At 40.0% G+C, this 18023-nt stretch overlaps 1 protein-coding gene across 6 annotated transcripts in view; it reads right to left on the bottom strand.

Annotated features, from left to right (window-relative positions):
- Positions 1 to 18023, bottom strand: part of TBXAS1 (thromboxane A synthase 1) — a 237531-nt gene that overhangs the window by 129851 nt on the left and 89657 nt on the right. For 5 of the 6 annotated variants that reach the window (XM_056512066.1, XM_056512094.1, XM_056512058.1 and 2 more), the window contains one exon: positions 17631 to 17683. In XM_056512066.1, the coding sequence (XP_056368041.1) occupies positions 17631 to 17683 (53 nt within the window). Of the gene's footprint in view, positions 1 to 15897; positions 16009 to 17630; positions 17684 to 18023 lie in introns of those variants that run through there. The other variant, XM_056512085.1, reaches the window with a different exon arrangement.

The raw sequence follows: 18023 nt of genomic DNA, 5'->3' as shown, positions 1-18023 counted from the left end.
CACGGGCTGCCAGTGCACAAGCCAGCAGCCTTGTGCTGCATCATCCCCACGATGGCCAGGCAAAAGAGCTTTCACAAGCATTCAGCAGAGGACATGGGTCTATTCCCAGAAGCTGTGATAAAGCAAAGATTGCCAAAGGGCTCGAAGGTCAAGGAGGTGTTTATGTCACAGGGCATTGAAAAGAAAATAAGCCAAACTTCATCAGAAGTGTTTCAATAGCTGAAGAGGCTACAAACAACCACCACACCCAGCTGCAGCAGTTTCATTTCTAAGGGCAGACTAAGTATTCTAAGTGTCCCTCTTAAGGCAGTTAATGAAAGAGATGACTACCTTGTGTTCAAGGTTCACCCAGGACTCTTTACAATGATTTAGCTATTCACTAAACACATATTTTCTTTTATCCACAAGAATAAGCAGCAATCCAGCAATGATATCTGCAGGTTTGCTCATGCACCCTTGTTGTTTTTTGCAGAGATGTGGCCTAGGTGTCTCACCCCACACCTAGTGCCTGCCATGGCCAGAAGGTAACCCAAGGAGGTAAGAGACGCCTGCCAAGCCCAACTCTGAGCTGTAACAGAAGCAATGAGACAAGGGGCACATTGGACTGCCCAGTCTCTCCTAAAACACTTCAGTGCATCATCTTCCTTCCCAGTGTTTGACAGGGATCTCCCCAGAATGCAGACTTCTGTTCTCAGATGACACAGAGGATTAATCAGCTACTTTTAATTTGAAAGACCAATTTAGCATTAGCCTTTCCCTGCTCTCAAGATCATCCTGGCCACACTGCATGGTAATCTGCTGCCAACAGCATCTCCCAGCTCCTCAGCCATGGCTGTGCTCTCTGAGCAAAGCTCCCAGCAACGTTGCCCTGTTGCACAGGAAAAGGTGGAGAGCACACACAGTACCTTATGGGAAAGGGCCATATGTTTTTGTAGACAATCCATGTGGGAAGCACCTGCAACCCTTTCACCTTGTTTACAGTGCTGCTGTCAATTCACAGAAGACTTTGATCTTCCTATCTATTATCAGCCCCATGTATTACAACCATATAAATCATAAAACATATATTCTCTTAGGCAATAAACAAGGCTTTGTTTTCTATGCTGTGGTCTAGCTAAGTACACAAAGATCTGTAGAGCCATATGAAAATAGAATATTTTATTATCACTATTTTCTTCAGGGAAGAGCAAAGAAAAAAAAAAGGCAATGGGAGGAGAATGAGAGGTACACAGAGATACAGTGGGAAAAGGCTGATTTTCTTAGGTGACTTTACCTTAAGAGAAGTTCCTCAATCACTCTGTCTCTTTTGCTTAGAGAAACCCTTTCATTGCAGGCAGAGACATGTAAAATCTAATAGCACAATGCTTGTTCAAAATAGGCCTGAAGCCCAGCCTTACTTTCTTAATTATTTCAGAGGTCAACAAATTGATTTGTCATAGCAGTGTCCTCTTTCAGTGCTTGAAGGCAATTCAGATGTGATAGGACTAAGCAATACATAATGAACAGCTGCAAACCCAAACACAATCTGCACAGAAAGGGTTAGTTTGGGCTGAGAGGAAAGGAAAGGAGTGGGAAAAATTTGTCAAATACAGTAAGTATTATTCATGTTATATTAGAAGATAAAGGTCTCCAAGAGCCCCATATCCTAATTTGACAGGAGATAGTCATGCATAGAAATCTTATTCTAGACCTGTAGAGCCTACAACTTAAATAACCTGAAGTGACAGTGGGGAAAACAAATTACATCTTCCATTTTCCATCTGAAGGACTGGGGGACAGTCAGGTATGGAGGACATGGGAACTGCCAGCAATCATCTTTTTTTTTATTTTTTTTTCTGTTAACAACCGGTGAGAACAGAGATTTCAGCTGCTATGTACACCTGGAAATTGCATGTCAGCTTTCTTTGGGAAGGCTGGGAACTAACTCTTGCACCACTTGTTCTGCATCCTAGACTGTGACTCTGGTCGGCAAGATGCTTCCCTTGACTATTTTTAGAAAGCAGTCACAATTTGAGTATCTCCAGATTAGAGAACCACAAAACACCCATTAACACTTAAGAGAAGAAAAACCAAAAAAAGCCACCCCAGAAACACAACACCCTAGAAACAGCTGAAATTCCTGCACAGGAAAATGAAGCCCTGGTAGCACTGAGAAGTCTCAGGCACAGAGAAAAGTTTCAAAGCGCAGTTCTGCCAACACACACACACTCACACATGCCTCATCCAGAGACTAATCCAAGCCATTGTGTAAATTCATAAAAAAAAAAAAGGCATGGCTAAACTCATTTCTATTTAGGAAAAAATTGTTCCTCATTTCCTTTTTCAATGAACTACATTTGTTTTCATGCTGTGAAAGCTTTAAAACAAGCACACGGGACTGTTAATTTAATTCCTGGGTGCATTACAAATATCATGTAACATAAAATGCTTGCTCACACACACTCCCTGTGCTGCTGTGTATGGTTATGCACCCAACTCCTTGTCCACACACCCAGGATTAAAAATGCTATCTTCTACATACGAAGAACCTCTGCGCTATCTCAAACTCACACCTTGCCAGAAGGCCTCTGCCTTCTGACATACTTAAGGAAGTATCAAAAAAAAAAAAAAAAAAAAGAAAATTCCAGGATTATTTATCTTCTCCCCACCACTAAAAGCACAGCTATTTTAAAGGAGCTCCTCCCTCGTCAGGTGCAGTAAGAGACTTGTGGTATGAAAGTAATATATTTAATGTTGAGAGAAAAGAGAAGAAGGGCTGATTGAGGTCATTACAATGTCCAGAGTTGGTAGTGTCTTTCAAGTAACTTATTCCAGGGCAAATGAAATCTGTTTCTGAGCATCTCTAACCTCAGGATTTAACAACTTGAGGGTGTCACACACATTAACTAATCCCTCCCCCTTTCCAAGTGAGCAGTGCAGGAGACACAGCCTCTGCATGGCTGTGTTAATTCATTCATGAAATGAAGTAGATGACATTTACCCAGATATAAGAAATGACAGAGATTAAATTAAGCTCACAAAGTGCCACGAAGAGGAAAAAAACCACCTCTGAATTATAGAAGCGTGTTCGGCAATCTACATCCGTTTGGTTTTTGGAGCCAATCTGAGTCCAGACCTAAGTGCAAGTACAAAAACTCAAGACTATGTTCAGGGGTTGGGGAGAGAAGCAGAAAAAGGGATGGACAGTTACAACAGTTGTTTGTTTTCACTGTTCAGGTGGGCTGCAGCAGAAGTTGGGTTCCAGGGCAGCACAGAGCCATGGGGCTGTGGGCTGTGCTCCTCCACAGCCAGGGAGCTGCCACTTCCCAGTGCTGGCAGGGGTTATTTTTATCCTGCCAGCCGGGCTAAGATGATTACCAGTGCCACCGCCGCTCCGCGTGCTTGCATCATACCGCTAGCGCTGATTAGCTACATCAGTATTCCACTTCATTAATGCCAAATGAAAGCTGTAAATAGCCTACTGCTTTTACAGGATCCTACTGGAAATGAGAAATACCGTGATACTAATAAGAAAGCGGTCACTGCTCCTGCATGGGCGCGTGGTGTTACCGTGACCGGGTGATGCTGAAACTCCTCACAGCTCTTCACCTCAGCAAGAGTGCCAGAACAACGTTTCTAAATCTTTTCCCATGGTGCTTCCCACCAAGTTGTGCTGCATTAGTCTGTGTTTTGTTACTCATGTTTAGACTGTGGTATTTTCACCAGAGCTTGTTTTGTCTGCGCTCGCTAAAGCACGCTATGCCTGACTGGCCTCATGTGATGGTGCAGCAGGCGCTTCCTGTGGGTTTCAGCATATTTCTGTGCCTGGCCTTGCTGGGGGTTTTCGAGATGCAGCGTGACAACAAACAGTCTCATCTCCTGCTCTTTGCACCTAATTCACTACTAAAGTACTCCTTTGCCATACCCTGAGGGAAAAACCATCAGGTTACTTTTTCCAGAACACTGGATTATTATTTCTGGGGAAGGCTACCAGCAAACTTTCTGTGTCTCCAATCTTTACTTGCTACTAAGAACACAGTGTTCATTTGTATGGATTTGTATGAGCCTATTATTTCTATTCAACAGTGCTACCTATTTTTACAGTGGAATGAAAAGAAAAAACAAGATGGCTGAGGAGGGTAAGCAGACAATGTTGCTTGGTCTAAATAAGGGTAACCTTCCTACTTTTTTTTTTCCTCCACGTAAGGAAGGATAGCGATATGCTGAATGCTTATCCTGATTTCTAGTTAGGAGCTCTAAGCAGCTTCCTCTGACAAACAGGTAAGCAATTTCTGGGAAACAACAGGCAGCATTACCCTGGCAGAGCTAAAGCCATTTCATACAAGATAAATGGAGACAGAGCAGCACACTTGCAGAAGATGAGGGATATGACTGTGATGCTACATTGAATAATATGGCTGAGAGAACATGTGGAGGAGGGGAATGCAATGCAGGGCTGCTTTCTAGCAAAGTATGGGGTACCAAGGAGAATACTCAGTGTCCTAGAAAACAGGGACATGTGTGTGTCACAGTGCAGGATCCAAGAAAAATTTGGGGACAGGAGACAAAAGGAAGAGAGCATATGTGCGACCATACGGAGAAAATGAAACAGAAAGGCGGTCAAAGGATTTAAATATAATTTGTGATACTCCAACATCTCAAGATAGAGCAGGTGATAAAGCAGGTTGACTGTAATAAAAGCACAAAGTGTAATAAAGTTTATAGTTACACACCCACCACTAAACATCATACAAGCAAACATTCTGGGCCAACTAAAACAAAACCCATGTGATCTGATTGCTGCCCCTCATAAAGCCTTTCTGACCCATGAAAACATTGAGGTTTGTGTTATTTTTCATCTCTGAGACCTGACATCAGGATACACAGAAAACCATCCATAACTCCGCCCTTCTGAAAGCTTCACCTCATGTATGCTTTACTTATCACAGACAGAACTCAAGTGCAACTGGAGTTTTTCACTTCTCCAGTTTTGCCTAGCCATTTTAGCCCTGGAGGAAAGAAAAGGCTTCCAGAACACACCAAGTATCCCTATCTGCTGCAAGGACTTGTCCTCCTACATATCTTCAAAAGCAACATTCAGAATAGAGACATTCAAAATCAGTAGGCTGTTTTCTGTTTGTTTTAATTTTGCACTTTATCTTTCATTTCTTTATAGGCAAGACAGCTCATCTGCCTCCTGTAAATAGGATCAGTGGTGGTGGACAAAACAATATTTTATTTTTTAATGTATCTGAAATAAATGTACATAATTTTCTTTCAGTCTACTCCTTTTTACTGGCATTTTGATCTTAAATCAATGAAGAGTTACATTATATTGTACACCATCCCTCTTAATACCTTTATTCTGCTTATGCTAAAGCAGATGCATGCATTTCTGAAATAATACTGTCTTGATATTAGAATATTTTAATTCTTCGGTAATATACAGGACTCAATAGACTGGATTTGGGTTTTTTTCCATCATAAGCATAGCATGATGGAATGAGTAAGCCAAACTGAGTTTTCTGTAACTACAGATGCAGTAGACTGTCTTGTAAAATAAGAAGTGACACTTCGACTTGGTCATGGTTACTAGCCTGAAAATATCTGAAGTTTAAGCAAGTGGAAGCGGGTTTCATAAGTGGGAAGCCACAAGCAACTCATTCATTCAGTTTGTGTGCAATAAAGACACAGATTCCAGCCAACAAAGGATAGCCTTACTCAGATAAGGAAAGGCTTGTCAGACTGGCCACAAGGGGGACAGTCACTGGAATCCGTTTTTCTTGCACGACCTGCCTAAAAAAATACGTCTAAACAAAGGAAAAAAAGATAGTAACCACCTACTGAACTCTTGGGAATGTACTTTTTAATGCTACAGCATATAAAATACACACAGAAAAGATTAATTTTTTACCTATAGCAGCATGTACTTTTTCTATACATTCTTAAGATGAACACAAACACAAACCCATTTATTTAGTTAATGCATTATTAAATGTACACTAATAAAAGTAATTTCCCAATACTTGATGCATTTATCATGAAACCACTGGCAGAATTCTCTACAATAAAAATGCTAGCAGTACATATGACCAATCTAAATTATCTAGGGAAATGGCTAATATCTGACCATGCAGAAACATTAGAAAGCAGGGCTTTGTTATAGGATAGAAGGAGAAAAATAGATGTATTTTCTTACAGAAAAATTGCACTGATAAAATTATTTTTAATAGTACAATGCTACAGCTCCAGGAAATTTTCCTGAATCAATTCAATCTGTGTCGTGTGGGACTTTAAAAACCCATTAAAAATAACCATGATAAATTTCCTAACCTCTTTCAGTGCACCACACAGAAGACAAAGGAAACTGCAATTCAACAGAGATAGAAAAGAAAGGAAAGAACAGAAAAACCTGATAGCTTGTGTATCAGCAGTAGCATCCTCACTAACAACAATGAGCCAATCTGTACCACAAAGGACAAGAAGAGTAGGAGTGATGTGTACAGCTGACAATGGCACTCCAAAGTAATGACTTCCAGGAAAATCTGCTGTTACAAATGGACAACGCGCTGCTGAGAGGTAGTTGAGTCATGGCTTTCATAACTTGGCAAATTATTCCAGCCTAAGAATGAATGTACCAAACCCCAGGGTGGATATGGCTCTGGTAAGGCAACTATGGGGATTACATCCTACAAACAGCTAATATGCTCACCTGGTTTAAATTATTAAACCTCGCTGAAATCCATGCAGGTTCAAGGATCATGTTTCAGACTGTAATACTAGTAAGAGCACTGCCTAGCTGACCTATTTTCCATTTACCATGTCCTACATATTATCAGTTGTAACAAGCACACTTCCTTTGCTGCTCCCTTCTTTGTGGTGGAAGAGAGGGGGCAATTTCATAACAAGCAGGAAATACATCATTTTATCACGAAACAACCCCAGTCCCTGGGGATGGAGTAGCACATGGAGCCCTCTCTTCCACAGCCATACCCTTTCACCTTCATTGGTGAGTCCTGTTGACCCACTCCTTCTACTGACCCCCAGCTAGAGCACAGCAAATCACACTGACACTGCTCTGCACACGTGTGAGCTCTCCTCACAGCTGCATTAAACAGCTGACCCAAGCTCACATCTGGCTGCCTAGGGACATGAGTGTGATGTAGACTCAAGAATTTCTCCTCTCTGCCTCAGTCATAGCTGCTTGGCTGGAGAGCAGAGAATTCCCAGGGACCTGCCTCATTTTTGAGTCCATGTCACCATTCTGCCTGGCTATGCTACTCTCCAAACCCTCTTGATCTCTGGAATCCGCTAGAGCAGTTTCCTAGGGCCTCTGCCTCCAAACAGTTCAATGTACATGAAACATCAGCAGTCATGATTGAGATTTCTGAGAACACTTCTGAAAAAAATAGCATTTCTAATTGCTCAAAGTTTTCTTAGAAAAGGGGGGGGAGGAAACAGTAGATTTGAAGACAGACCAATGTAAACACCTCATATTCCTTTTAAATATAAATGTATTGGGCCAATTTCAAGCAGCTTGATCCTCATGCAATGACAGAGGCATAGCAGAGATACAACCCTCTGAATCTATTCATAACCCCTATAAACAAACCAAAAATAAAAAATACAAGCACAACTGTGGGATGAACCATCATTGAAGTAAATATATTGATCTATCAAAAATGATTGACGACTGACAATAAAAGGGTTATAAATTCTTAGAAGAAAGAGAAAGTAAAAAAACACAAAACCAACCCACTGAAAAACTCCCACCTACATTCACAGGGAAAAATAGACTGGAACAATAAAACACAATGGCAGTGCCTGTACATCTTTGATAGCTGCCCCTCCCAAAAGCTGGAACAATCCTGCTATAAACCAAGCAAATGAAAATGTAAATGCATGAGCAATTGTCTGGGGGATTCAGATGCTTCGTGTCCTGTAGGCAAAGAAGGAAGGGGAAAAAGGTAGGAAAGCACGAGGAGGCGCTGCTTTTGATATCTGCAATTATTGATTACGCTCTTCTCACCTGGAGCCTTTTAAATCCAGCAGAGACCTGCCAGTATACAGGCAATGCTGCCTGCATGGCAGGGTCAGCACCACCAGCAACACCCCGTGTCCTCTGACCTCAGTGTAATCTGCTGCTTCCACTCCTCAGGCAGCAGGGACAGCCTGTGGATTTCAGAGGTGCCAGCCTCTGACAGTAAGTACAGCTTCCTGCACAAATCCAACATCCAAAATGGCCAGTCCAGAACAGGCAAAAATTGGGAAAAACACTAATGCAATGCCCAGAGGAGTCCTGTGAGTAGGTATAAACACAGTGATGTATCAAAGGGGTCTGCTCCAAGGCATATAAGTTGTGTAGTTGTTTAAAAATTTTGCTAAGCAAATGAACAAGATGAAAATTATGGTAGTTTCACAAACTTCTGTTCTTCACTACTGATGAAAATCCAATTGTTACAGGACAAAAGCAAATAAAATGCCACTGAGAAAGGAGAAAATATGGGTCTGTAGTAAGAATAAGTTCGGGTACTTCAAATATTAATCTTCCCATTTTGTAATATGTCTCTATTTCAAAAATAAAAATTTAAATTATTTTAATAGAATTTAATATTTAAAAACTAATGCCTTTCCATGTGATGTTACATTACCATCTGACCTACTTGAACTTTTGTCTCTGTACTGCACTTGGAGACCTACTTTCTCTGTCTCCTGCCCCAAACATAGCTTATATCCTACTGGCCCAAGTGGACAGCCAGTGAACATATAAAATTGTTAGGCTGCTTTGGTAACATTTTACTTTGGCCCTTCACACAGAGTATTTTATAAGATGTTCCATACAATAAAAGGTCCTGAAGAACCAAGATCCTCTCATAATGTCACTTTGAAAGACTCTGCAGCAATTCCCAGTGTCCTTGCCAAGATCTTTTTTCAATAAAATAGATTCCAACATTGACAGAAAAGCTTGGATTATTGCTGAGTGATAAAATGTCTGCTGCTAGACCTTACAGAGTCAGAACATCACTCCTAACTCACTCCTTTTTCTGTTAACCACTTTAAGAGGTCTGGGTATGTCTTCAAATTTGCTGTACTAACCCTAATTTTATTTGGTAGGTACCATCATCCAAAGATTGAAGTTACATAACATGAGACCTAAACATTGGGTTAAGATCTTCATCTAGTCATGACTCCATGCTTGCCTTGAAGCTATGCTGAAGTAAACAACAGGTTGAAGGTCCAGACCACTATTTTCAGGCTTGTTTGCATGGGGCAGAGAGGAGATTCTGGGACAGGACATGATTTGAATCAATAAAGTTAGACTAGAAAAAACTCCTATGGGAGTATACCCCAATATACTGCTGGAGGACATGGTCAGTCTTTTCCCTGATCTGCCATTGCAGAGCTGCTGTATCTCTGCATGGGAGGTTTTTTGAGATTACTGCAGCTTATTAATTATACTTGTGGAATTTTATCTGTATGACTAAAATAAATTCTTCAAGACCAGCCTTCAGGTTTAGCCACTGAATTTACTGGAGGGAAAGAAAGATTCACAATCCCCAGGGCAATGGTGGCTCAGCTCATCCCATGTTCCCCAAGACAGCAAAAAACAAATTAATGTAGTAAGAGCTGAAAGCAACTTCTTCCTCTGCAGTGGGGTATACTTTTGCCTGTTGCCTGATGAAATCATACCCAGTTCACTGCCAGCAGAAGGTCTGACATAAAGCAGCTTCTCCAGGAAAAGAAAAGAGGTACTCAGTCAAACAGAGAAAAAGGGTAATTTTAGGATGGTGCCAAACCAACAAAGAAAAAGGAGATATTTTGTTGCCCTTTCTACTAATCAAATGTAGTAGAATAAAATTGCTCCCCAGACTAATAAGGTAGAGGGAAAAACTAAAACCTATATATGGCAAAACAATAAAAAAAGTTATGAAGGTATTTATGGAATTACATAAAAACCTTGGAATTATGTTAAAATTGTCAGGTCATGTTTTCAACTCAACATGGATAAGAAAAACAGGGAGGAATAAAAATTAAAGCATGGAGGAAAGATAGCATAGAGCTAAAAAGGATGGAGAGAAGTAAGAGAAAGAAAAAAATTGAGCAAATATTTAGGGAGGAAGGGAAGGAAATATGAAAAAGTTTAAACACAGAGCCTACAAGTCAAGGTCATGGATGGAAAAAAACAAAACCAGAATAAACTCCAACAAAGTGGTAACACCAATTGAACAATAACATTGAAGGCAGCACTTGATAGGAAACACCTTTGTAAATATGTGGCAAAGTGCAGTCATTCTCACAAAGGAAAATACAACTATTTCTAAGAAACTAATTAATCGATATCCCAAAACCATTCCTGTGCAATGCTTTGATATCCCCTAAGGGGCAGAGGCCCCAGGAGGTCTTGTCTAAGGGCTCCCCAGCATGGGCAGAGGGGTCTAACCAGCATTTACATCCTGGGGCTCCTAGCTGTGGTATGAGAAAGGGCCAGAGCCATGGATGCTCCAGCCTGTGCTGGGCTTGCAGACAACATGCTGCTAATCTGCAGTTTCTTCTCCGGATCCTTCTCCAGACCCAGTGTGGGATCTGTGGAAAAGAGGTATCCCTTTTGCTCAGTGCTTCTCGTAGCACAGTCACAGAACAGTCACACAAGCTGCTTTTGGATTTTTTTGGGCTGCCAGAAAGAAGGGAAATCTGGCATTAGGGAGCCATCTGGAGAGGCAGCAATTTGACTCTCCTGTGAAGTGACCAAAGCAGGCAGGAGAAGTTCCTGAACTGAGCATTAAAATTGATCTGCTTCAAAGGCTGCCAAGAAAGGGGACACACACACACACATTGGGAGGCATGATGCATTTGCCTCCCTCTACATAGAGTGAGGAGAAATTATTCAAGAAATGCATTAAAAAATTACCATGCATGACACTGGGAACACCAGTTCATAATCAGATACATAGCGAGTGAAGCCAGAGACCATTAATAGCTACATTGCATATTGAATGTATCAGCTTTAGGATTTCATTTTCTGAGTGCTGTAGGAAATTCTAATGAAAGCATTTAATATGCACAGCAAAATCTACAATGCTGCTGTTTTCCCATACTTTCTAGAAAGATTGGTATATTGAAATAATGCTTCAGATTTTTCAGTCTTTTAAAAGCTCTCCACCTGCTTCTTTCCAAATGGTGGAAATGGGTGGGGGGGAAATTATAAGGTGGACTTTACTTGTTAAAAAGTTCAACAAATACAGGCTCCAGTAGATAAGGAAGACAGTAGAGCAATGTGAAATTGAGTCAACGGAACTAGTTTTTGTAACTCAGAATATTTGCCCCCCTTCCTTGAATAAGGATGACACATTGTGGTATGCAGGTGTAATATGATAAGAAGAAGCAATCTGTTCAGCAATTCCATTCCCTTTAAAACTATAATTTTAACCATTAATTAGCTAAGAAGCAGGCAGCAGAGATCAAAGATCACCTGTGCTGTATATTAGATGTAAAACACTCCTCAGCATGTTTTCAAAAGAAACTTCACTTTTCTAATAATCCTAGGATGGAGCTCACAAGGACTATGCTTCAACAGCTAAATGCTGCACAGTACCAGCATGCAGGGAAACAAAAAGAAACCTCTCTGCAGGAGGAAATGGAGGTGAAGCCATCTCCTAGACAAGGCTGCTATATGCACACACAGAAGCAGACCAAGATTTAATCAGGTTCCTCAGATGCTTAAAGTACAAGGGCCTGCTTCCATTACCAATCTTAGGAGCTGACAAAGTTCTGGCCAATCTCACAGAACCATCATCCCATGTCCAGGTAAATCAGTCAGCAGAGCCAAACCAACCCGGAGATTTTCCTCTAAACCAAGAGTAATCTTCTGGAGCTATGCTCACTGCAGTTTGCACACTCTGTGAGCACCAAAACAAGCATCAGGAGCGTGGTGCAGGTGACAGGCAGTGTCCTTTGTTGCCTTGCCAAGAGCACATAAAATGCTGTTTGTCTCATACGGTTGCATTTCATGCTCTCTTTCCAGAGGTGTAAAAGATTACATCAGGTCTTTGACTTACATTGGCTTAAACAGCTGCAGTAGAGTCATGGAGGGATTGAATGGAGGAAACTTGGGAAAAAGTGGAACAGTGAGCACATGCCTGCAGCTCAGCCATCCCAGGGCAATGTCTGGAGCCTCAGAGAGGAGCAGGAGAGCTTTACACACAGAAGAGACTACCACTTGCACCACAGGTTTCCATCCAAATGGCTCTGACTGCACTAAGGGCTGGAACTGTGAACTTTCAATGGGCTTTTGAGTTCTCTCTGTGAATATAAAGAACACAAATGTCCCTGGACTTTACTGAGGCAGCCAGAGGCTATAGTAACAAATCAAGAACCATCACAGAGCACACAAGCTCAAGTTGCACGGTTCTCATGGGAGGTCACAGTCCACACAGCAGATTTGTTTGTGGCTATGAGCCGCTCATTAATAAATACCTTTGACATTACTTGCACACTAGGTATCAATTTGCAACGTTCCAGAGACCTAAGTACATTTGAAACATGCCAGAATTAAACTGGTCAACTAATTTACTGTAGATTTTGCCAATAAACTGCAGCCCACAGATCTGCAGAATGTAAAATACTCCAACAGTGATCAAGCAGCCACAAAAACAATTCCACCTATAACAGTGACACAGATTCCAGCTCTCAGAACAGTGTGATCTGCCACCTTTTGGGTAACTCTTTAGGCATCAGTCCCACAGAAGGCTGTCTTTTTTAGGACCAACTAAGCCTAAGACAAGAGGAGAAACTAATGATGATATACCCAAAAGTAACACAGGACTTGTTCCAGCAGCTTGATTTAACCATTGGAGCCAACTATAACCAGTACCTAATTATGTTTAACTGTGGGAATTCAGAGGGAGATGTAGCATTGTACCATGAATTCTGTCCTGGGGTTTCTGCCAGGAGTATTGTTTGGTTTCAGTTCTTTTTTTAAAGACAATTTTTTAAAAAATATGTTACTATTTAAAAATTCTCACAGAGATTAAACAAAAAGGCACCTGAAAGTTTAACTTATAAACTTTAACACTATTGTTCTGTCCATTCATGCAATAATATTTTCCATTTCAGAGGGAACAGCTAACACATTTCACAGAAGAGCAACTAAATTTTCTGTATACAAAGTACTATCAAAAGAGGAAGGAAGAAGAAATATTTCTTTCCCCGCTGACTTCTTCCAGGTACAATAGTACTATGTGTTTATGTGTACCAACAGCACTAAAAATACTTTTAAGGAACAAATGTAATTGGTTTTTATGGCCCTGATTCAGCAAGGTAGACAAACTTCTGGTTAACCTGAAGCATGCTGAGTAATACCATTGATTTTAATGTGATTACTCATGTGCTCAGAGTTAGGGGTTCTGCTGTACTGTACAATATGCAGGTAGCTAATGGAAGAAAGAGAGAACTCTTAACATACATTAGCAATTCTGGGGCTGATCAACAATCTTAGAGTCAAAGAACCTTATCACAACACATAAAAGAGAAAGCAGTGAGAAGAAAATAAATCTTGATGAAATATGAAAGACCTGACACCAGCCAAAAAAATATACTGCTCTTTAAGAAAATAAAAATCAAAAATTCCCTATCAGGTTACATGGGTAACAGAGATTATGAGGAGCTATAAAACAACAACAGGAAGCTTGTTTTTCCCTATCATTGCCCAGGTAGGATTTCCTCTAGCTGAAATACAAAAAATCTAAATATAAAATATCTAATCAAAGGAAATACCACAAGAGAGGTAGTAAGTCCATTAGACCCCCTGCCCCCCACCACCAGTGCAAAAGAGGAAATCAAGCAGGATAAGATTTTTTCATTAAACTGAGGTTTTTTTACACGAGCCTTCAGAAACAAAGATGAGAATATTTTTCCTGGAATTACTTTTTCCACAGAAAGCAAAATAAGGCCAGAAATAAAGGAGTTAAAAAACTTGTGAAATTAAATAGTAATAAAGACATTGTTTCTTCAGTTAAATTTGGCCCATGATGAAGACATCAGCTGCTCCCTGCAGGAGGAGATCCTGCCCTATCCACCTTAGATTTGTCCCAAGGTATTTGACAGCAAAAGCAAGAAAAAGGTTTTGGGCAAGTTCCACATGCCCAAACCTCAGAAACACATGTTCCTCTTCCATCCACAAAAGGGGAAAGCCCCAAGCCCTCACAGTGACAAACCAGAGCTTCTACTACAGACATCTTCAGACTTCTCATAGCAGGTTGAGTGTTCAAGTCAAGGCAGAGTAAGAATAGGGTTAGAGCTGCAGCAATCTATTTCAGGTGCAAAACAACATGAAGAAAGAGTGTCACCCCACAAACTGCACTGAATTTTAATCTGTTTTTATACCCTTTGATTATACACAGTGAGGTCTATGTTATGATCTTACAGTCTTCCCCACATCCAAATGCATTGCTACAGTCAAAGGCAGAATAAGTTCCTTTATCCCAGAGCAATCAACCGCCCACTTGGGGCTGTGTCATGTTTTCTACAATCACTGGTAGTATGTTGGTGGGCCAAGAATATATTACTTATTTTGGCAGATTTCTTTTACTCCAAATCAGCCATACATGCTTAGTTCTGTAAAGCCATAATGATGCAATTGCAGCAGAGCAGTCAAATGGATATTAAGTGCATATAGAAAGTAAAGCTAACTCACTCTAACATTGTAGAAGCTGCTTTTCTGATTCCATAAAATATGTTGCCCCTTTTTATTTCTCTGTTTGCTTTTATCACCTATTTCCAATCAGTAGCCATTAACCTACAATTGAAATGGAGCAACTGGGTATGGTGGAGAGAAAATAAAGTAACATAGCATTAATATCATCCAAAAAATAAGTGGCATAAATCACTAATTTCCACAGCAAACAGGACTACTCTCCTGCAGAAGTCTTATGTGAATAAGGGAATATTCAAGGCAAATCTTAATATGTATTAGCACACTGTTTACCAAATAGGATTATTTTCAACTTCATTTTGGTTATGGAGAAATAGCACACGTCTTTTAGAGGAAGCATTTTTATAGAAGGTACTCCAAATTATAGCTAAATCAAAGATTTCTGCTCTCTTGCAGGACCTCTTCAAAAGCCAAGTCAGTGGCTTGGCTCCCCTGTTGAAGAGAAATGCTCCATCTCTGCTTTTGCACTGTTTGTTTCTGCCTTGGCCTCCATCTTGGGCCACCTCTGTATGAAAACAAACAGTTTTCACAGCACAAATTCACAACTGATGACTATTTGCATTGTCTGTCTTTATAAAATATCAGTACCATCAATTCTCCTTTGGATTTGCACACGGGAGCGGAGGGGAAAAAAAAGCTTTTGTGACCTACAAAAGCCTTACTTGAAATAATTCTCTCCGACTTGAGGCCTTTTGGAATGGAAGGGATATATTGTTTTGACTTGATTAAAGCTGAAAAGTTGATTTGACATCCTGTTGTCAAGGAAACCAATTCACACACAAAAGAAAACAGTTGTGATGGTATCATTCAGACTATTCAAGTGACCTTAGGAAGAAAAAAGGCTTCAGTTCCAAAGATTTGTATTCAACTCGCTTCACCACTGTAGAAATAAAGATCATTGCTCCTTATGCTTATTGGAAAGCAGTTTTCAATCTGGGAAAAGAAAAATGCCACATCTTCCTCCACCTGCCAGATCCAATACTTTGCTGGGAACATACACATAAAAAAAACCAAAAACCACACCTACCATTTATTTGCCTATTTCAAAGAACCACAGAAAGAATCACACTGACTTATAAGGAAGGAGCAGGAATTCCTTTAATTGACAGGACTGTGATAAATACCCCCTGACACATACCCCACCTATTGAACAGCAGCTTGCAAGCCAGGCTTTAAAACATCCTCCTTCAACTACAAATAGACCTTACCTCGAACACAGCATTGTTTGCATCCAGCTTTGTTTTCTTGGGAGATGTGAATAAACAGCATTTTTTTTTTCTCTGCCTGCCTCCTAGATCCCTCACAAATTGAGTTTTACATGCATGCAATAAAGGAAGTATACTTATGCTCACTCTTCCTACCTGGAAAACCCCAAAGAGGCAGAACTATCCTGGCTGATCAAATCATCCAGCTTTGCAGTCCACACAAGTCTCACAGAGGTTTTACTCCCTAAGTCTGTAAGTAGATTGGAGAAATGAAACTTTCTATCTGCTCACAGACTGTAATTATACATCTCTTTCTCCAATGACATAGCCTTGCCTGGCTGAGCGAGCAGACAGATGACTAAATAGTAACTTGTCTCAAATTCAGCCTAGAAAAAAACCAGGCATGATATTAATAAGGAGGGAAGTATACTGAGGAATAAATGCCAGTGTTCTTACATTATTGTCATTTAAGGGCATCACACCAAAGGTCACAGAGATAATAAGCCTCAGTCTCTTTCCATTTGTTACACAACATACAAACTGCCACAGCACTAATGAATATCTTTTCCCATTCCTGGCCAGCTAAGATACTGTATTGTTTTCCTTCTAGACAAGTACCTAACCCTTGGAATTCATTATTTCCATCACTTCTTGCAGCACTTTGTCCTTAGGGCTGAGCAGAAATGCCACAAGGTGGCTGTGACTGGAGCATCAAATGCCTGAGCCTGACTTCTTTTTTGCTAGAGCTTTTTTGCTGGGAGAGCATACAGAGCATATTGGTATCTTTTGTAAACAAATATGTATACACACAGACATTCATATGTGCTTTCTTACAAGTATCTTAAACTCCTTGCAGTCCATGGGAAAAAAAATTAGACATTTTCATAATTTGTGGTCAGTTGGTGTTTGTAGAATAACTAGTATTTCAATATATAAGGATCAGGCAATCTCACACCTTGAACATAAATTAACAAATTGCACAATTAAAAATTATATTATAAATACTATATAAATATATATATATATATAGTATATACTAGTATATAAATACTAGTTATGCTACCAAACACCAACTGACCATAACAATAGAAGATACCATGGGACAGCAGCATTTCCACTTAAAAGAATGACAACAGGAAAGTAAGGAGTTTGTGGAACAGAAATGACATTCACAGAAATGTGGAAGGGCTTCTACGAAGGGATATACTGCTTAAACCCTCTTTACTTCTAATAAACTGCTAAGATAGCACAGCTGAGCTATAGAGAGAGGAATGCCTCATTTCTAATCTGTACTTCATTGTATTTTAAGTTTAGGAATTTTGCATAAATATAGATAGCAACAGCTAAACCAAATTCATACTATTTCATAAACTGAGGGTTTTTTTTAAGATGACAAATTATTATTTCCACTGTTCACTGTAAGTATAAAGAACATGCAGATGAAAAGAGACTACTGAAGACTGGTAGCTTTGTACAGTTCTGAAAAGTACTAAACTTTATGTGCATAATTAAAATAAGAGAGAGAAAAATGAAGTCCAATGGCAAATTCTGAACTAAAATAAGCCAAGAGTATTTGCAGCATGTAATCAAACCACCTCCACCTTTGTCCCCCAAACTGAGACACTGCACTCAGCATTTTGATGGACATCTTATCTTGGTATTTTCTCCTCTCCTACCCAACAAACTCAAACAGCAAGAGCCAGAAAGAAGAAATCTGATAGCATTGCTAAGCTTACCCACAAACAGGTCCATACTCTGTTATGAGTTTTGTATGGTTTTCCCAAAAACCCTGGAAGAAAGAAAAATAACACAGTATTTTAGAGAAGTGCTTAGCTGAAGCTCTATTACACACTGTTTCTACCACTCACACAAAGCTTTGAAGCTTAGCCAGGAGAACCATGGTATTAACTCATAACCTCACGTCTAATATTGTCCATATGTGACAAACAGAATCTAGAAATGATGGCTGGAAAAACAAATCTCAACCCCAAAAATATCTGGACAGTCATGAAACATGTTTTCATCAATGTTCTGTGCTCCGAAATCTGTTACCATTTCATGGTTTATTATTTTTAAACTAAAGTCATCATTTTGGTCCTGACTCGATTTTTTTCAGATATGCAAATAGA

The sequence above is a fragment of the Oenanthe melanoleuca genome, chromosome 1A (assembly GCF_029582105.1).
Source record: "Oenanthe melanoleuca isolate GR-GAL-2019-014 chromosome 1A, OMel1.0, whole genome shotgun sequence".
Lineage (NCBI taxonomy): Eukaryota > Metazoa > Chordata > Aves > Passeriformes > Muscicapidae > Oenanthe > Oenanthe melanoleuca.
Note: the sequence above shows the minus strand (reverse complement) of the source record. Positions and strands in the feature narration are given on the sequence as shown.